We start from the raw sequence: 19133 nt of genomic DNA on the forward strand, positions 1-19133 counted from the left end.
GACTGAATTCTATACCATAGACACACATAGCCATAACATAGCTCCATTATCATTTTTCGGGGGCAGCCGTTCCTCTTCGAATATCTTTCCAACCCATTCCAAACGAAAAGACCACGATGAGCACACCAAGTGCAGCAGACATAATGAAGACATAACTAATACTTTTCGAATAAGCCACTAAGACACCGGAAAGGTCGCTACTAGATACCGCATTTTGAATGCCGGTAGCGCCCGCTGATATTATAGTCTGGAGGTCGACTTTTGGTGCGTACTTGGGTACAAATGACTTCAACCCCGAGTCAAACACCGCACTTGCTGCAGTGAGAAAAATTGCACCAGAAAATGTTTGAGTGAACATAAGAATCGACATAGCGATTGACACTTGAGTATGAGGGAGAGTATTTTGAACGGCAATGAGGGGCTTCGGCGCTATTCATCAATGATATTTCTCGTGTTTTGGGTGGAAGGGGAACGTACCGTTTGAAACGCAGCCCCTCGGCCTGCACCAGAGAGTATTTGATATCCAATCCATTTCCCGATGCTTGTGTCTGGATTTAAGGTTGACAAGAGTCCACTGCCGATAGAAGTGGAAATTCCACCAAAAATGGTCCACGGGAGATAGTATCCCATTTTCCCAACTAAGAAGTGTGTCAATAATCGGTCATATGTTCACAACAACCAATTGACTTACTCAAAATACCCGATGCTACTGCAACAAACAGTTGAGATAATATACCGGGGAGCGTTGAGACACCGCTCATCATTGGAGAGTTGTTTTTTATAGCTTGGAAATAGACGGGTAGATAGTAGGAGCTGCAGAGCGTGATGGCAAAAATGGCCATGATGACAATGCAACTAGTCCAAACCTGCATTTTTGCAACCATCCTCAGTGGTATCATCGCTTGATCTCCCTGGCGATGCTCCCAGAGCAGAAAGATGATAAACGTGGCGGCAGCGCCGCTGAACAGACCAATTACAGTCGCACTTCCCCATGAATTATTGTTTTTGCCGTATTCCAATGCGAGCAGAAACTGTAGAGCCGCAGGGGAGAAGAGAACGAACCCTATCAAATCAAGCTTATGAAGGATTGTATCGAGCGCCAATCGTACCGAAGGCTTGGCGACCTGGTCGGGGATTTTGATAAAACAAAGAAATATCGCGACCAGAGCACCTACCGGGAGGTTGATGTAAAAGCCTTCCAAGAACTTCAGTTAGTAATGAGCCCGACGCCGAGACTTTAAGTTACTTACACCATCTCCAGGTTAAATACTCTGTAAAAGCACCCCCGAGCAAAGGCCCGCCAATGGTACCAAGCTGAGATACTACATTCCATATTAGCGGACATACGGATCCTTGTGTATGAAGAGATACTGACAACCCATCATCACCCCAATAAGAGCTGTAGTGTGTTAGCAAGCACCTATCGCTCGGGAGCTATTAGCCACTCACGTGGAGATTTGTGCAGTGGAACACAAGACGATATGATGGTGAGAGCGCCGTTCATCAAGCCGGCAGACCCCATTCCAGCGACTGCGCGAGCGATAATAAACATCTTGGAAGAATTTGCGATGCCACACAGTAGAGAGCCGAGTTCAAAGACGAAGAAGAAACCCATGAAGACCCACTGTTATTATGGTGAGTTCTGATTGATCATGGAGTTGATTGGGTGCAGGGATTTTTGAGAGATATACCTTGGTGCTGAAGTTAAAAAAGACCCGACCTGCGAGAGGCTGCAAGCAAGCACTGAGATGTAAATTTATATGAGTTCTCTGGCCGATAAGCTAGTTTTTGAAAAGACTCACCTAGCCATTTGATACGAGCTGCCATACCATCCAATATCACCAAGAGAATGAAACTCTGAGGTCATCCTAGGGATTGCCTGCCGAGTGTGTCAAAAGAACTCAGGGAGGAAGGGCAAATGAGAGCTCACGGTTGAAATAATGGAGGTGTCCAACATAACCAAAAAGCAGACCAAGGTAACCCCAGAAAGCATGAACAGAAGCTTGAGACCGATGAGATATTCTCGTTCATCACTTTTCGCAGGAGAAGAATCCTTCTCCAAATTTTTCTTTGCACCATCTGTTGAACAACATAAATCTTTAGGGCCACCGTCTTCGGATGTAGGTTGAAAGTCCGGAGTGTATTTTGCGGTGGTGTATAGGGAGGTCTCGGCTGGGGTTAGGGCTGGATCTGCCATTTTAGCTTAATGATTGAGGACAACTAGATCAGTGATCTCGAAATTCGCGAGATGTTTTCTAGTAATATTTGTTTCGTTTCATCTTGGAAGATGCCCTACAGCCTTACTTTAATACTTTTGTTAATTGCGAATCCCGCCGTAGATGGCTTATTCAACTAAAAAGTAGGAACAAAGGAGTAATATTGTATAGAGTAGCCAATCACTACCATGCGTCGGACGCCAATCCCGCCGTCCTAATAGTAGTCCTATAGATCGGGGTCGGAATAATAAAGATCCGTGGTGAATCCCGCCGCTCCCTTTACCGTCATTTGGGCATTTGAGCGCCTCGATGATCAAACTCATCCGAAGATCTTGCGAAAATTCTCCCGGGATTTCTCTCGGAACACCTCTATCTCCGCAAATTTGAAGATAAGCCTTTTCATGAATGACGAAAAAGGCACGTTCAAGGTTCGAGAGTCCGCCTCGTACGGCCGAGCATGTGCCGGCTGCTATAAGGCCAAATGCAAATGCATATTGAGAGGACCAAGGCTCAACTGCGAGCGATGTCATCGCTTGAAGCAAGAATGTGAGCCATCTACTGTGGTGCGGAAACGACTTTCCCGGAAAACAGCATATAGGACGGCACATCTCGAAAATAGACTTGATGATCTTGTGGACCTATTAGAATCACAGGCTTCTGGGAGTTCTAGTTACCCGAATAGCGCACCATTGGTACGCTCAACATTTGCAACTCAGCCTGCTGAATATTGGACTGGCGAGAAAGGGTCCAGGAATAAGCCCCTTGCCCCTCGAGCCTGTCAGAATGCGTTACCAGCTCAGCGTACACCGCAGAACACGGACCCTCTCTCACAGATGGAACCTTCTACAGCTCAAGCAGAGCAATACTTGGCGACCTTTCAGCAGCAGCACCTCAATAACTTCCCCTTTTTCTGCATTTCTTCAACGACAACGTAAGTTGAAAATGAGAAGATTGTGGCTACTTGTTGTCTCACTGATGTCGTTTGAAAGACCCGTCCAACTGCAAAGGGAACGTCCGCTGTTGTGGCTTTCCATCTGGGCCAACGGTTGTAAATCCGTGGTACAGCAGCGCGCCATTGAGGTCAGAATTCGTGAAACTTTAGCGCAAAAGGTTTTGGTAGACCTGGAAAGAAACTTGGACCTTCTACTTGGATTAATCGCCTATCTCTCTTGGTAAGTCGATATTGTCTACATAATCCTTCGATCTAGAGGCTAATTGCTCAGGGCGTCCGATAAGTATAGTGGCAAATCTATTCTGGCCGTGTTTGCCAATATCGCCATGTCCCTTCTGTCCGACTTGAAACTTGACAGGTCCTTTCGAGAGTTTCCCTGCCGAGAATTAGATGCATGCAAAGCTTATTCTCATCCCATCAAGGAAAGGGTTCAGTTAAACCACCGCACGAATGAGGAGCGGCGAGCAGTGCTAGGATGCTACATTATTTGCGCCACGTAAGATATCCTCCGCAAGGGAATTGTCGCTATATATCTGTCTGGTTGCGGCTCCCAACTTACTTTACATAGGATTGCTTGGTTCTTGAATAATAGGCCTGTGCAATGGACGGTGCATATGGAGGGCTGCCTGCAAGACCTGGGTGAACACCCTGGAGTACCCGGGGACAGAGTACTTGTAGTACTCACCCAGCTGTTAAAATTGAAGAGCGACCTCCATGAGGTCTCAACTTGGCGACAAATTGAGGATCCTTGCCCGCAGACAAAGTCGCACCGGGCCCTTCATGTCAAATCTTTGCGAGGTGTTCTGGATAAGATCAAATCATCAGCTCCGCCAGAGGTTTTGGGGAATAGTAAGTGACTGTGATTCCCTGGGGTCCCATTTACGCTGACTCGAAAGAAATTGTTCTGTCATATGTGTATTTCACGGAGGCCTTGATCAACGAGCTACCTTTGTACCCGCTAGAAATGTCCGAACAGATGGGCTGCTTGGACTTTGGAAGGACGGAATGCTTCTTTGCATGCCTACAAGCTATTAAACACTGCATAGAAAACTTCGTCACCTTCGCTCCAGAGGCTGTTTATTCTCATACCATGATCCTACATCTACATTTTGGTCGGTGCACCCACATTCTCTACCGCCTGTCACTCATGGAAGACCCATCATGGAATCGTGGCGATATACCACATATTATCGACGTTCTGAGATCAATCGAGCGATGCGCATCTCTTTATGCGTCTGTACCGATGGCCATCGGGATGGACACGGATGGAAGTGACATGTACACCCAATCAGGAGAAATTTTGAGAGCTACGGAGGCTCTATGGCGGAGGAAGTTTGAAGAGGCTGGTTTAATTCCGCGCATTACGAAAGATCAACATTCGGACAACAATACTCTTGAAGCAGATGAGGGCGGTTTTGATCTACCAGCAGATGGCTGGTTTGCGGACATTTTTCAATGGGGCGACCCTTTCCATATCGACACGTAATGGACCTCACAAGTAAAAGGGACCTAGCTTGCCTCTACATTTTTTTTCCAGATTTCTTGGCATGCTGAAGTTCACCAAAGAATGTACGATCGGACTTAAGGCTTATCTCGTAGTTCGGTCTTTGGGGTCCGAACGATCAACTGCATTGAAGTCGACGCTTTTGTGTATTTGTGGAAATAGCGGGTCTGGGGTACTACCGAACCGGAATTAGGCCTTAAGTCCTATAGCCGGTGGAGCGCATCGGGCTCGTTTTGATACTTTGGTTATATTGTGCTGGCGGTCGACATAATGCAGGTCTCAATCAAGCAGCCTCAAGGGTCTCTTACTCCTTTCCTCTCTCATATTCTTCAAATTACACACAAACCACACAGTAACTATGCATGTCCTTCTTACTGGCGGCACAGGCAAGATTTCAATCCGCCTAGCCCGCTTCCTTCAAAATGAGAACATTCCCTTCCTGTTGGCCTCTCGTCGCGGTCACTCCGCAGCCCCCTCTGGCATGCCGGCTGTCAAATTTGACTGGCTGGACCAGTCCACCTGGAAGGAACCCTTCCAGTTCCGCTTCTCTAGTGGCGGAACCATCTCAGCCGTCTATCTCATAGAACCGCTAGTCGACGAGCCCTGGAAACCTATGAACGAGTTTATTGACTATGCACGCAAAGAACATGGGGTGGAGAGATTTGTGCTGGTGGGGGGTAGCACTACTGAGCCGTCGAAGCCGGGCATGGGGATGGTGTGGCAACACTTCCTGGACACTGGAGTCGACTACTGTGTGCTTCGACCCAGTTGGTTCATGGGTATGTACCTGCCTCGAAGTGGGTGTTGATGGTCTTTCGGTACACTAGCTAACCATGGAATTACCTCAACCCATAGAAAATCTCTCCGATGAAGCTCCTAGTATTGTCATCCGGGATCACAGCAAGATATTTTCGGCCTGTGGCGATGGGAAAATTCCCTTCGTGAGTGCTATTGACATCGCCGCGGTCGCATTCCGGGCCATCACCGACCCCAAATCACACAACTGCGACTACCGCGTGCTGGGACCGGAGCTACTAACCTACGACGAGGTGGCGGAGAAACTCTCCGCCGCGCTGGGGCGCTCTATCGAGCATGTTAAGCTGTCTGGGGACCAGCGGTATGAAGCCTTGGTCAGCTTTGGGGTCTCTGACTACTATGCTCGGCTCCTGGCGAGCCTGGAAACTGCGGCATCGACAGGAATTGAAACTCGCATGAACGATGACGTGGAGAAGGTGACGGGAAGGGCCCCCAGGACCCTGGATCTTTTTGCACACGAGAATGCAGAGGTGTGGAAGTCAGTCAGTGAATGAGGGACTCGGTAGCCGGGATGTTCCCCTACATGACTATTTATAATTCTCGCGATATTTACCCCCAAGCATTCAAGGTACAACTCATAAACTTGTATTAAGGAATTCAAAAGGCTATATATACAATACGAAACACATGGGAATCAACTTAGCTCGTGTAGATCGTGTAGTATGTGGAATTATTACAGATGGCACTATACTGCATGTATGTTTGGGATGAATATCTTGCAACGATATTGATATTATTGAAGTAGTACCAGCAGTGAATTACAAAGCTATATAATATCTTCCTTGGATTTGAACCCTCACTGGGAGGTATATATATCAATACCCTAGAAAGCAATTAGACAATTGTCTATTTTAAGCCCAGGATATCTACTTAATGGCGGCCTGCAGTGTGAGCAAGCCAGCGGAGAGGTACTCACATGGCATAAATTTTATGCTGAACCTGATACTCGTATCTTTCGAGGTTGTTGAACGGGGCCGGTATAGTCCTGGAGATTATCTGCTTGAACTTGTCTCTGATTGGCACCGCAAATCCGTCTGACATAGGCAGCGAGGATCCTTGAGATCGTTGGATGGCGATCGTATCAGCGCCAGTATAAATAACTGGGCCACTGCAGCATGTCGTGTGTTCCGATTTTTTAGTGTGCATAACCCGACGCAGAAGCTTCACGTCTAGGATCATCAGTATGATAGAAGACGTCCCAAAAGAACCAAGGAAAAAGACACTTGTGGCTACTGGCGAAGGGAATAAAGAGAAAGAAGAATCTAGAAGAAAGGGTATTTATACCCTACTTCCTAGCAAACAATCCGTTCAGTCTGTAAGCAAAAAAGGGGGATACGATCATCAACAAAGACCACCAAAAAGATCACTAAGAAACTACTTAAAGGCACTACTGTTTATGTTTATATCCGAAAACCCTGATATTTAAGAATATTTAAACAATTCAAGTAGTTGAGTAAGCCGTAATATGACTGGATCGGGTACTCGGGGGAATTGTGGAACTCTCTTCCCCAACTCCTTCTCTTCTCTACTTCTCTTCTCCATATAACCTGCGTTATCATAAAATCGGCTATGAGCCATCGGGTTGGCAAAAATAGCCCCGTCCCCCAAAGAAGGCGAGATGGCTGCACAGAATGTCGACGCAAAAAGGTCAAAGTAAAAACTTCCAAAGTTGCTTGCCAGCTGAACATTGCTAACAAAACGACCAGTGTGATCTAAAGAAACCTATCTGCTCGCGCTGCACCCGGTTTCCCAAGGAGTGCAAATATGATATCAATATCATCAACCAGAATGTAGTGATGCACACAAGGCCGGATGAAGCGAATTGTCGCAATGAGAGTCTCAACCAGAGCCTAAACCCTATCGCCCACCAGCCTGTTCTAAACCTTTCACCATTTCTATCATCAAAAGAATCTCAATTTTTCATGCACATCTTTAACACCGAAACCGCCCCGCGGCTGTTCCCCGCAGCCCCAGCGCTCTTCCTGCAAAGGATCATTGCAAGTTCCCTAGAGACACCCCATCTTCTATATGCCCTCCTCGCATCTGCCTGCAGTCACCACAGCCGACTTGTCCAAGACACAGGACCAAAGTCAAGGGTTTCCTGCTTGAGGTTTACGAATCTGTCAATTTCCAGCTTGCGCTCGGCGCTCAGTGAAAGAAGTGCAACACTGACAGCTGAGACTGTCACGACGGCCATGGCTCTGTGCACTAATGATGTGTGCAATGGAAATATGCAAACATGGAGGACTCATCTTGGCGGGGTAATGCGCCTTTTGGGTGCCTTTTTGGATAGTCAAGAAACACTACCCATTGCTGATCCATACATTCAATGCTTGGTCAAATGGTTCACAACAATGGATGTCCTCGCGGGATTATCAGGATTGAGTACTAGTCGTGTGATGAGCTTTAAGACTGGGCTGCTTGATTTGTCTTCTGATCTGCTGAACCCATATGTCGACGATATATGTGGATACTCCTTGCATTTGGCTCCCCTGCTCGTAAGGCTGTCCCAATTGGTGCAACGCCAGTACCACACTGAGCCTGAAATGCAGGAAGATGTTTTGGTAGAAGCTCGAAGACTTGAGATTCAGATTCTTTCCCTTGTTGAGTGCAGTGTTTCTGGCAGAGACTCCCTTGAGCTGCAGAGTACCCATCTTGCCTTTGTACACTCTGCTTTATTACACCTCCACCGGCGAGTCCAAAGACTCCCAATAAACCATTCGAAGGTGAAAGAGGACATAAAAAACACTATAACCGCAGTGGAATGCATCCCACCATTTTCTTCTGCGAATATATTGATCCTTTGGCCCATGTTCAGTGTTGGCTGTGAAACCGACGATACCGAGGAACGTGAATTTATCCACAACCGAATGGGCGACATGCAAAATCTTGGGATGGGAAATTTTACAAGAGCACGAGATCTGCTGAGCAAGTTTTGGGCATCAGAAACACGCTTGTCCTGGGACGTCTATTTTGCGAATCTTGGATTGGAATTGGTTTTATTTTAGGCGAGTGTCCTCAGCAAGCCAGCGGCAGGTTCTCATACTCATCATGAATGAACTGTCTCAGAGTGTTCAATCCATCAACTATCACCTGGTTATCCTGGACATAGCCCAGTCTCACATATCCGCGGAAGTCTACACCACTCCCGAAGCACTGGCTTCCAGGGACCAGCATAACCCCGGTCATTTCCTGAAGTCGCTGACAAAACACAACATCATCAATTGCCCTCCCTTCCCTATCAGCAAGTTTGATGAATGCAGTCGTTCCAGCCTTTGGCTTTGTCCACTTCATAGCCCAGCTGTGCTCTTCGATGAATGCCTCAAGGACATCGAGATTCTGTCGAGAAAGGCTAAAATTGCGCTGCAACAAGTTTTCCACGCATGGACGGGATAAAGCATGAGCTGCCACACTATCATCGATTTGGCCAACTGAGATGAGGGTATAATCACGGGCAGAGGCACAAGCTTCGAGAATCTCAGGATTCGGCGAAACGATCCAACCCAATCGGATCCCGGCCAAGCTGAAAGCTTTAGACATGGACCCTGTTGCAATGACATTCTCATACCCAAATTCAAGAATCGATGGGGGAATTTCTTGGTCGGAGTCCAGAGAATGGAACAAAGGTCGATAAACCTCATCAGAATGAATTAGGATACCGTGCTCACGCGCGATATCAACAATCCCTTGCAATTCCTCACGACGAAGAATCGCCCCAGTGGGATTCTGTGGGTTGCTATAGACTCTAGTCAATAAAAATCCAGTCAAGGGGCCAGCAAGAGCCATACATACTTCAAAATAATCATCCTCGTGTTCGGCCTAATCAAAGACTTCAGCCTCCCCAAATCCATCCCCCACTTATTCGCCTCATCCGACCGCCATAAAGTGACCTCCGCCCCAAAAGACTCGGGAACAGAGTATAATTGCTGATACGTCGGATATTGACAAATAACATGGTCCTCCGGTCCGATATGAGTATAAAGCGCTAAGAAATTAGCCTGGATGGCACCGTTTGTGACGAGGACTCGATCAGCAGAGACGGGGCTGGTCTCGGCAGACTCAGATCGCAAATACAAGTCCGCGATGTTAGTCCTCAGCGCCTCGGATCCCCGGATCGCGCCGTAGACTTGTTTTTGCGTGAAGTCTACGAGTTCCTTTTTCGGGGACAGGGCTAGTAGATCATTGAGGGAGATGGATGCACAGCATGTTTCAGCCAGGTTGTACTTTGCACTGGTTTCGTAGAGGTCCATCCACTTTTGGATGTTAGTTTCTGTGTAACTAGTAGGTTGATTGGGTATAATAAGGCTTGAGGGTTGCTTACTTGCTCCACGGCGAACGCATTGATTCGGACCATTTTGGGCTAGAAGTGATATTGCAAAGAAGGGAATTTGAGAAACGAAAGACGGATACAGAATTTTCAAGTCTGGATTATGGATTTTGAGGATATTATATACATCGTACCTTGGATTGTTGGAGACTAGATGTGGGCGATGTGATTGGCTAGATCGCATACATGGCCCAATCAGGCAATATGGGGGCCCTGGTCCACCGGACCGTGAAGTGGGTGCATTTGTGGAACATTTCTATCTCAAGTGGAATATAATGTCGCGCAGAGATTGGACAGGTCGCGTCCATTGCCTAGTGGGATTTTTGACACTGAGCGACAGGTTTGTGTCTAGCCCGCCAGTGATGGCAGGCTCGATTGCATCTTGTGATAATATAAACTAAACTTGGAAAGATATCTGTACATCAACCTGACTCGTGGCTGTTCTCTTCCTCCTCCAAGATCGTCGAGTAGGACGGGAAATTGCGATCCTCCATCTGCGCTTCTAGGTAGTCGAAGGATGGGTTCTGAGGTTCGAAATCTAGAAGCTCCTGCTTCACACGAGGCTGTCGTGACTCATTTGACTCTTCAATTTTTAGGAGCTGTGATATGGTGCTCCCGGTGAAATGTAGGATCATGCCTATAGTGGCTCCGACAAGCACAGCCCCGGTCATGAAGTAGATGAACCCCTGTCATGGCTTAGTAAATGCTCCCACCAAGGAGCTACGATATGAAGACATAAGATATCGTAGATGTCTATCTCATTACATACCTCTAGTATCACGAGGATGCGCAATGGAAGCAGTGCCAGGTATAAGACGACATGTCCGATGTAGATCAATGGCGATGCGAGGAAGAGAAGGGTTGTCAACAAGTAGGACAGTAATTGGATTGTAAAGCCAAGAACGAACGACAGAGGATATATCAGGATCGATATCCAGCCCATGATTATTATTATAAACGTATGTTGCAAATCAATCTATGCATCTTGACTCTGTTATGATATCCAAGTAACACGCGCTGCAGTCCAACTGCCAAGCCCTAAGCCCTATATTACCGGATTAGGCTTCCGGCGTCATCGGCGTCTGCATGTACTTTGACAAAGTAAGTACATCAATCGACTTTGTTTACTGCCCAACACCAATCCTTACTTTGAGCTGGCATCGGAAGTGTCTTTCTTCGGCCTGCCATTGTGACTTAGTTTGACCCTCTTCTCTCCTCGACTCCCAGCAAAAAGCTCGGCCCAAAGTCACCACATCTTTCCCCGCCTTCGATGGGCAACAACCCTTCCAAAGGCCCGGTGGGCGACGTGCCGCCGGCCCATGCTCACCACAGCTCTGCAGGCGAGCGTAAAGTCGCCCGTCGATCCTCCCTCAATGCGATCTCTGCCCCCAAGGCCACCGCGGCCGATCCTTCAGCTACAAAGGAGACAGCCGCCGGGCACTCGGCAGGATATCAAGGTTCCGTGCAAGAGCGCCTACAATCCCGAAATGTTCCCGAATCTTCACCCAAGAACATAGAGAAGCCTCCGCCACAGGATGCACGCCGAGTCGAGCCATCCCCGATCAAGGACATCCCAATCCGCGACACCTCAAACCCGGTTCAGGTCCCGATCTCGCGCCATGCCCCTGAGCGCGATCCTGTGGCACCATCTGCCCCACCCCTCAACTCTTACTATAGCGCATCGGCTCACCTACAACGCCCACCGCGCTTGCCATTGCCAATTGGTGATGCCAACACCACGCCCGGATCGCCTGTCGCCGGCCCTGAGGACTCGCATATCCAGTCGCTCCCCGCGAATGGCCTCTTGGATGAACAGATGGATCCGAATACTGCGGCTTCAGGTCATACAACCATTGATGAGGAGGAGTTGCTTGATGAGCTCCAGCCATTCACCATCAGTGGCGCCGGCAAGGCTGTTCCGGTCGTTATCGAATGGACAGCGCCTGCGCAGAAGGTCTACGTTACTGGAACTTTTGTTAACTGGGAGAAGAAGTTCCGTCTGCACAAAAGGTTGGTTAAATGGCTGATTTAATGGCTGATTTGGGATTCACGAAACTCGACTAACATTCGATAGTGAAAATAATCCGTCCGTTATGTCCACTACTCTGAACCTTCGACCGGGCACGCACCACTTGAAGTTCATTGTCGATGGAGAAATGCGTGCTGCGGATAATCTTCCAACCGCCGTCGACTTCACTAATCACCTGGTCAACTACATTGAAATCAGTGCGGATGATGCTCATGACAAGGACTCGACCGTTCAGTCAGGAGCTCAAACCCCAAACGCGGTGTTGGATTCCTCTAAACAGGATCACTCAAGGGATACCGAGGACCACCATCTAGAAAAGGAAGAAAACGAGGAAGAGGTGCCACCCGGTGATTTCGGTGACGCCATTCCACAATTCCTTGCCGATCTAGATAAGGAAGAAGAGAGCCCAGCCTATGTCCAGGCTGCCAATATCATTGGAGATACGGCTACCCCTCCCAGTCTGCCTCTCTTTTTAGGAAAGTCAATTCTCAATGGCACAACTCCCATGAAAGACGATAGCAGTGTTTTGAACTACCCGAACCACACGGTCCTGAACCACCTTGCCACGAGCAGTATCAAGAACGGTGTCCTGGCTACAAGTGTGACAACCAGGTATAAAAGAAAAGTACGTCATGGCTTTATACACTTTTCGTGGATTAACTAATCTTTCTGCAGTATGTTACGACTATTTTGTACAAACCGACCGGCGATATCACAGAATGAGCTATGTCCAGGCATATAGGTCGTTTTCAATTGCATGCATACATTTTTTTACCGAATACTACCTTGGACATGTTGTGGTTTGTCCCATTTGCAGAGATAAAGGGATTTACAAGCAATTTCCTGCCTTGTTCGACTCATTGACCCTCGCCAGTCTGGTTCCTGTCTGTCCAGATGTTCCCAGGTTCCTCGTCCATAGTGGCAACTAGATCCTACTACAAGATCACCCAGTCATTGACTACAACCAACACACATGAATGTGCGTTGAACAATTTGTCTCAGTGAGGAGATCACCACATATTGCATATTTCTCAGGCGTCACTTTTATGTTGGGTATTGGGAAAGGATTGGGAATTTTATCGTGCGCACTTCATACAGCTGTACAGGCGCTTGGATTTATGCAAGAATATTACAAATTTCTCGAAAGTCCACTTGAGATGAGTGATGAATGTTGAATAACTTTTTCCAAATTCATCTAACCGAATGCAAAGGATATCGGATTTGACTCGCTCAATTCATAACACATGATAGATATATTTTTGGTTCAGACAAGACATCGATTGATATCAGTCCCGCCACTTCACAAACACTTCATCTGTGCGGAAGCGCTGGGTACAAGTACTCTCCTTCAAAGGGGTCCGGAATCCGGTCCCATATGCCAGCATACCAGCCTGTGCAATCATAATTCCGTTGTCAATGCAGAACCGCTCATCTGTCGCATAAACACTTCCACCACGATCCCGCGCCATGATGCCCATCATCTCCTGCAAACGTTCATTCGAGCCAACACCACCAACAATAAGAACCTGCTTCGATCCAACATGCGCCATTGCGCGCTCGGTGATCTCAACAAGCATTGAAAAGACAGTTTCCTGGAGGGAGAAGCATAGATCTGCGCGTGTAGGCGTGCTTTCCAATGACTCGTTCGCGGTGGTAGTAGATTCAATGGTTTTCTGCTCATCTTCCCGCGCCTTCTCTTCCCCGCCTAACCCCCACTGCTTAGCGAGGCCATCGATCGCAGCCAGGATCCCAGAGAATGAACAATCCATACCCTTCACGACGTAGGGTAGATCGACTAGCTGCTTTCCTTGCTTCGCTAGCTGTTCGATGTTATATCCTGGTGCTGGGTCGTTGGATATGTGTAGTGTGCGCGCGAATCGGTCTAGACAGTTTCCTACTGCCATATCGAGGGTCTCGCCGAAGATGCGATATCGTTGCGAGCTGTATGCGATGACTTGTGTGTTACCACCAGAGACGTACAGGACGACTGGGTTGGTTGCACCGGTGATGAGGCGACCCATTTCGATGTCTGGAAATTCACATTGTCAGCGATTTGGTCGAGTTCCAACTCCAAATAGTATATCGCGGTGTGTATGAATTACATACGTCCAACACAGTGATTCACCCCGACGAGCTCTTTGCCCCAAAGCAGACTTAACATCCGCGCAGCGACCACCACACTCTGTAGCGGGGCACCCATTCCAGGACCCTTAGTGAAGCAAATGCAGTCCACATCGTCGACGGAGACCTTGGCTTCTTTAAGGGCTTGCTTGACCAGCTTCACAACCCACTGTCGGTGATGGCGTGCTGTATCCTTTGGCAGGAAGCCCTCGCCTGGTGGGGAGACATAGGTGTGTCTGATATTGGCGAGGACCTGCGGGGGGCTACCATCCTTGGGATGCAGCATGATGCCGATGCCCAGTTTGTTGGCAGAGCCTTCCATTCCAATTGCGATCATGATGGGCGGTATTTCAAGGTATCAATGAGAATGTATCAGATGAAATCTAATAAAATCGCAATGTATGCGAGCTTGGGAGACTATGATTTTCGTTATCGTTATCGAGTCTTTAAAGCGGCACCCATCGGTTGACCGAACTAAACCCGAGCTACCCTTCTCGACTTTAGTTTGCCATACTCCCGACTCTCTTCTTCTTTCCCCTCTTCTCCATTATTTTCTTCTTCCCTGTATCCACTTCGTTGGTTTCTTCATTTTACACCCTTCCCCTCCTCTTCCTTTCCCTCCCAAGGGATCTCTTCTGCCATGTCTTCGACAGCCCACTTCCCCGATGCCGAGGGCTTTCAACAACAGTCTGACAACTTCATGTCATGGTTGCAGGCCAGCCCAGGTGTACAGCTCAACCCCAAGCTCAGACTAGCAGATCTTCGGGCAACTGGAGCTGGACGTGGTGTCGGTAAGTGTTCAAAAAATCTATTACCTCAACCACACAAAAGTGAATACGGAGTGTTCCTAAAAAGTGAAGGTTCATAATTGTTCTAGTCAGTTTCTAATATACTGCCTACGCTCTAGTGGCCCAAAGCAGCATCCCGGAAGGCGAAGAACTATTCTCGATTCCGCGCGCCATGGTTCTCACCGTGCAGAATTCGGAGCTGAGGACTCTGCTTGGGGAGAATTTAGAGGAACAGATGGGTCCATGGCTTTCCCTGATGCTGGTCATGGTGTATGAATACCTGCAAGGAGAAAGGTCGAGATGGGCCCCCTATTTCCGAATCTTGCCTTCTCGTTTTGATACTCTGATGTTTTGGTCGCCAGCTGAGCTGCAGGAGCTGCAGGCTAGCACTATCGTCGAGAAGATTGGTCGGTCAAACGCCGAGGAATCTATTAAGGATTCTATCGCTCCTATTTTGGTAAAGAGACCGGATCTCTTCCCGCCTCCTCCTGGTCTTGCGTCTTGGGAGGGCGATGCTGGTAACGCTGCCCTCATCCAAGTGGGTCATGTCATGGGTTCCCTCATTATGGCCTATGCTTTCGACATCGAAAAGGCCGAGGACGATGAAGATGAGGGAGAGGCTAATGATGAGAGCTACATGACTGATGACGAGGAGGAAGAACAACTTCCTAAGGGTATGGTCCCGCTCGCGGATCTCCTCAACGCCGATGCGGACCGAAACAACGTGAGTTTGGACATGGTATTTTTTTTCTTCCATCTCACCTCTAACCCGCTCTCATTAGGCCCGTCTCTACCAGGAGGAGGGTGCTCTAGTCATGAAGGCAATCAAGCCAATTCAACAAGGCGAAGAAATCTTCAACGATTACGGAGAGATCCCCCGCGCAGATCTCCTCCGCCGATACGGCTATGTGACCGATAACTACTCTGTCTACGACGTACTTGAGCTATCATTGGAAACCATATGCCAAGCCGCAGGACTTCCAAACGCAGACACCGAGTCCCAGCCCCGACTTGAGTTCCTCTCAAGCCTCGACATCCTCGAGGACGGCTATGTAATCCCCAGACCTGTCAACGCCAACCCGTCTTTGCAAGACATTTTGCCAGCTGAGTTAGTAGTTCTTCTGGCTACGCTGTCTCTCTCTCCTGAGGAGTTCCAGCAGCGCGTGTCTAAGGACAAGGCTCCCAGACCAGTGTTGGACGCCAATGCGACCGCTATCTTGGTCAGGGCGCTGCAAAAGAGACAAGCTGAATACGCTACGTCTCTGGCCTCAGACCTCCAATTTAGGGCTTCGCTTTCTCCGTTGTCTGATTCTGGTGATGTGAATGAGGGGGCTCGTCGAGTTCGGATGGCCTTGCAGGTCCGCATCGGCGAGAAGGAGGTATTGCAGGCTGTATTGGGCATGCTGCAGCCCGCTGCTTCTGGTTCATTGAAACGTTCTGCCAATGGCGATGATGATGAATCACGACAGTACAAGACTCAGAGGGTGTGAATGCCTTTCGCTCTTGTCTCCATTTACTGCGGCCGATATCAGTCTGTTCTACTGAACCCAACAGAACAAAAAAAAAAAGTGCTTCTTGCGAGTGATTAAATTGTTTTAGATTTTCTGAATGTTTTTGAGCCTTTTTCTTTGCCCTCCCATTCGTCGCTTGCATCATAACTTCGGTTATCCATCATACAAAGGCTGCCCGACACCAGCCAACACCACCGAGATTCGGGAGAAAAAAGATACTATGTACACTAACAAGTGCAGATGCGCTCGGCCATAAGTGGCTAGCACCTGCGTCGAAACGAAATGTCGAGAAAGAGATGGGTGAGGAGAGGGTGGGCGGACAAGCAAGAAAAAGAAGAATCGGGCATCAAACCAGCAACCTTCGCCGCCCGCGGAAATCATCGAAACATGAGGAGTACTAAAACTACAAGTGTGGTAAAAAGGTGGGAAAAGACAAAGAGACGAAAAGATGAGGAAAACAGAGCCACGAAGAAAACGCCCGCCAAATGCTGTGAAAGAGGGAAAAGAGGGAAAGGGTCGGTCAGGTCTCTGACACCGACACGGCACTTGGTGCGAGATTCGACCCCATAGAGCCTTGGTGCTGACCATTTTGGTCCAGCAGTCGTCTCTGGGCCTGGGCTTGGGCTGCCTGTGCTTGCGCCTGCGCATGAGCCTGGGCAGCCACTGCAGCCTGTTCGCGCGCCTTGGCCATGGTGATAGCCCGGTGCTGCATGATTTGAATGCTGTACGCATCGGTATCATAATCGGGCTCCTCGTCAGAATCCTCTTGGTCGAACTTGAATCGGTCGGCCTTGAATGGGTCCATATCGACTTTACCGGCTCCCATGTTTCGACGATCGATCATCAACCGGCCACCACGTCCAACTCGTCGTCGGAAAGATGGCATTCGGTGTGGTTCATCGTGCAGTTCCATGGCGTGCGCAGGAAGCTTATCTCTAGAGAAGAGCGGGCTGGTGACATCTAAGGAAGTATCCATATCGCCAGATGATTCTGATGATGGAGGAGTGGGCAACTGTGCCGTGAATGCGGGTCGGAAAGCAGCCACATCGAATATTCTTTCTGGAGAAGGAGAGAGTGGTGCACGGGTGTGATCCACGTATCCCTCGTTCCACTTGATGTGCTTGGTGATGTTCTGCTTGATATCGCGCAGAATCTCGTTCTCTTTCTCGGCCTGGACATCCTCCAGGAGTTGCAAATCCTCTGCGCCTTGTCCAGCCTTGAGGGGCATACGCAGTTGAGGAGCATTGGGACGTTGGGTTGGCATATCGAGCACTCTCTTTTTCGGCTGTGGGAAAATGGTTAGCTTATGCACATACTGGGTGATCACAGTAGCCATGCTTACCTTTTGGTTGATGAGATCCTCGTCATCATCCTTGATGTTGAGCTTGCGCTTCATCTCCTTAACCTCGCAACGCTGCTTGAATAGCTGTCGCTCCACGGAGAGCATTTCCCTCCGAGCAACTTCACGCTGGCGCACCAAAGCAACAAGCTCGCGAGCATCTTCCAGCTCTTTGCGAAGACGTCTGAGCTTTTCGGCACTCTGTGCATCTCTACCACGAGTCTTGCGGATCTGGCGAACCTCGCGTCTACGGAAACAGACAAATGGATCACTGTCGTCGGTGTCTTGGCCAGTTTCAAACTGCGGGGATAGAAGTTAGTGACTTTGCATAGCCAATGGCATGGGAGAATAACGTACCTTGAGCTGTGGTACAAGTGCGTTATTTTGAACAGCCATCCGACGCGACTTCCAGTGCTCATATATCTCCTTGGCAAAAATCTTCATGGGATCTTCTAATGTGGCATCCATCATGTCTTGCATCTCCGCAAAGGATAACACCGGGGGATTATCAATCGATGCGTACGGCTGCTTTATCTGCGCCGTCTCCTCAAAGAAGTTCATGACCTCCTCGAAGATATCCTCTGTGCAACGACCAGCTGATGGATCGCGCTTCTGATTCATGATCTTAAGGAAGACATCATCCTCCTCTGTCATGTTGTACGGGCATCCGCAGCAATCCTCGACGGTCGAGGAGAACCGAATGTACGTCGCGGGTTGCGAGAAGACGGGAGGATAGAGTTCGTCATATTGGAGATTACTGAGAATGGTCTCTGGAGTAGGAATATGTGCCTCATTTACTTTTCCCTGGGCAGTGGCATTAATCGCGCGTTGCAGGTGAATTTCCTAACACGATTCTAGGTCAGCGCGAGTCATTTTATATTGGGGTGAAAATTTCGTGTCATTTTGGCGATCGTGTCACGTGATTGTGATAGGGATGAGGCTAAAATTAGGACTCACCGACTCCTCGGCTTTTTCGACGCCGGTTTCGATCTGCTGTAGAGAGCTCTGGATTTCATCGTCGATGGCATCGATGTCTGACTCCCGGACAACGGGGATGGATGCCTTGGAGGTGAGCTTTTTAGGGCGCGTCCTCCCCAGGCCCCCGTACCGAGTCATAGCGTCGGGACGCGCAATAGGGCAACGACCATGGGCGGGGACGGGGTAAAATGGGAATCAGAAGAAAGGTCTGTTCATGCGCTTTCTCGTAGACGTATTTTTGAGATGAAATTTGATGGAGGGGGGGAGATATTGACGACTGAAGATGGGGTGATTCACGGCTGGCGGTTGGGTTGACGTTGTAATGTCAGCCGGCGGTGGCCTGTTTTGGCCGAGTGCACGGCCTCAGGGGCTCGCTTGCCTGTCCGGATGCGGTTAGTGCGGGGCTGGGCGATATCAGATTCCCCGGCCCTTGGCAATAACAACTCTCCTGCCTCCTCTTTTGCTATCTTGCTCGATCTGGCTATTTGTATTTGGTGTTTCCCTAGTCCTGCGACCTTTATTTTCTACGCACCTCCATAGGACAAATCGCCA

At 48.8% G+C, this 19133-nt stretch overlaps 10 protein-coding genes across 10 annotated transcripts; 4 read left to right on the forward strand and 6 right to left on the reverse strand.

Moving 5' to 3' along the window:
- Positions 1-49: 49 nt before the first annotated feature.
- Positions 50-2197, reverse strand: N7447_005122 (MDR family MFS transporter; the record flags this gene model as incomplete). Its single annotated transcript, XM_057229384.1, has 9 exons — positions 50-421; positions 478-638; positions 692-1195; positions 1251-1322; positions 1376-1399; positions 1450-1624; positions 1692-1743; positions 1803-1879; positions 1931-2197. 9 exons carry the CDS (start codon positions 2195-2197, stop codon positions 50-52), a joined length of 1704 nt encoding a protein of 567 aa, XP_057084474.1.
- Positions 2198-3049: 852 nt separating this feature from the next.
- Positions 3050-4654, forward strand: N7447_005123 (uncharacterized protein; the record flags this gene model as incomplete). The annotated part of the gene is made up of 5 exons (XM_057229385.1): positions 3050-3147; positions 3206-3388; positions 3440-3664; positions 3737-4017; positions 4215-4654. The coding sequence occupies 5 exons, from the start codon at positions 3050-3052 to the stop codon at positions 4652-4654; spliced, it is 1227 nt and encodes a 408-aa protein (XP_057084475.1).
- A 376-nt stretch (positions 4655-5030) lies between these two features.
- On the forward strand, positions 5031-5982 carry N7447_005124 (fgaFS/easG family protein; the record flags this gene model as incomplete). Its single annotated transcript, XM_057229386.1, has 2 exons — positions 5031-5451; positions 5528-5982. The coding sequence occupies 2 exons, from the start codon at positions 5031-5033 to the stop codon at positions 5980-5982; spliced, it is 876 nt and encodes a 291-aa protein (XP_057084476.1).
- Positions 5983-7863: 1881 nt separating this feature from the next.
- On the reverse strand, positions 7864-8142 carry N7447_005125 (uncharacterized protein; the record flags this gene model as incomplete). The annotated part of the gene is made up of 1 exon (XM_057229387.1): positions 7864-8142. One exon carries the CDS (start codon positions 8140-8142, stop codon positions 7864-7866), a length of 279 nt encoding a protein of 92 aa, XP_057084477.1.
- A 364-nt stretch (positions 8143-8506) lies between these two features.
- N7447_005126 (uncharacterized protein) lies at positions 8507-9842 on the reverse strand (the record flags this gene model as incomplete). The annotated part of the gene is made up of 3 exons (XM_057229388.1): positions 8507-9224; positions 9281-9741; positions 9810-9842. 3 exons carry the CDS (start codon positions 9840-9842, stop codon positions 8507-8509), a joined length of 1212 nt encoding a protein of 403 aa, XP_057084478.1.
- A 395-nt stretch (positions 9843-10237) lies between these two features.
- On the reverse strand, positions 10238-10758 carry N7447_005127 (uncharacterized protein; the record flags this gene model as incomplete). The annotated part of the gene is made up of 2 exons (XM_057229389.1): positions 10238-10501; positions 10585-10758. 2 exons carry the CDS (start codon positions 10756-10758, stop codon positions 10238-10240), a joined length of 438 nt encoding a protein of 145 aa, XP_057084479.1.
- Positions 10759-11085: 327 nt separating this feature from the next.
- On the forward strand, positions 11086-12584 carry N7447_005128 (putative Snf1 kinase complex beta-subunit Gal83; the record flags this gene model as incomplete). The annotated part of the gene is made up of 3 exons (XM_057229390.1): positions 11086-11825; positions 11890-12469; positions 12520-12584. The coding sequence occupies 3 exons, from the start codon at positions 11086-11088 to the stop codon at positions 12565-12567; spliced, it is 1368 nt and encodes a 455-aa protein (XP_057084480.1). The 3' UTR covers positions 12568-12584.
- Positions 12585-13130: 546 nt separating this feature from the next.
- kae1 (O-sialoglycoprotein endopeptidase) lies at positions 13131-14302 on the reverse strand (the record flags this gene model as incomplete). Its single annotated transcript, XM_057229391.1, has 2 exons — positions 13131-13873; positions 13951-14302. 2 exons carry the CDS (start codon positions 14300-14302, stop codon positions 13131-13133), a joined length of 1095 nt encoding a protein of 364 aa, XP_057084481.1.
- Positions 14303-14605: 303 nt separating this feature from the next.
- On the forward strand, positions 14606-16243 carry N7447_005130 (ribosomal lysine N-methyltransferase; the record flags this gene model as incomplete). The annotated part of the gene is made up of 3 exons (XM_057229392.1): positions 14606-14756; positions 14873-15477; positions 15536-16243. 3 exons carry the CDS (start codon positions 14606-14608, stop codon positions 16241-16243), a joined length of 1464 nt encoding a protein of 487 aa, XP_057084482.1.
- Positions 16244-16784: 541 nt separating this feature from the next.
- N7447_005131 (uncharacterized protein) lies at positions 16785-18719 on the reverse strand (the record flags this gene model as incomplete). Its single annotated transcript, XM_057229393.1, has 4 exons — positions 16785-17549; positions 17607-17903; positions 17961-18446; positions 18561-18719. The coding sequence occupies 4 exons, from the start codon at positions 18717-18719 to the stop codon at positions 16785-16787; spliced, it is 1707 nt and encodes a 568-aa protein (XP_057084483.1).
- Positions 18720-19133: the final 414 nt, after the last annotated feature.

The sequence above is a fragment of the Penicillium robsamsonii genome, assembly GCF_028829455.1.
Source record: "Penicillium robsamsonii strain IBT 29466 chromosome Unknown utg000003l_segment0_segment0, whole genome shotgun sequence".
Classification (NCBI taxonomy): Eukaryota; Fungi; Ascomycota; class Eurotiomycetes; order Eurotiales; family Aspergillaceae; genus Penicillium; species Penicillium robsamsonii.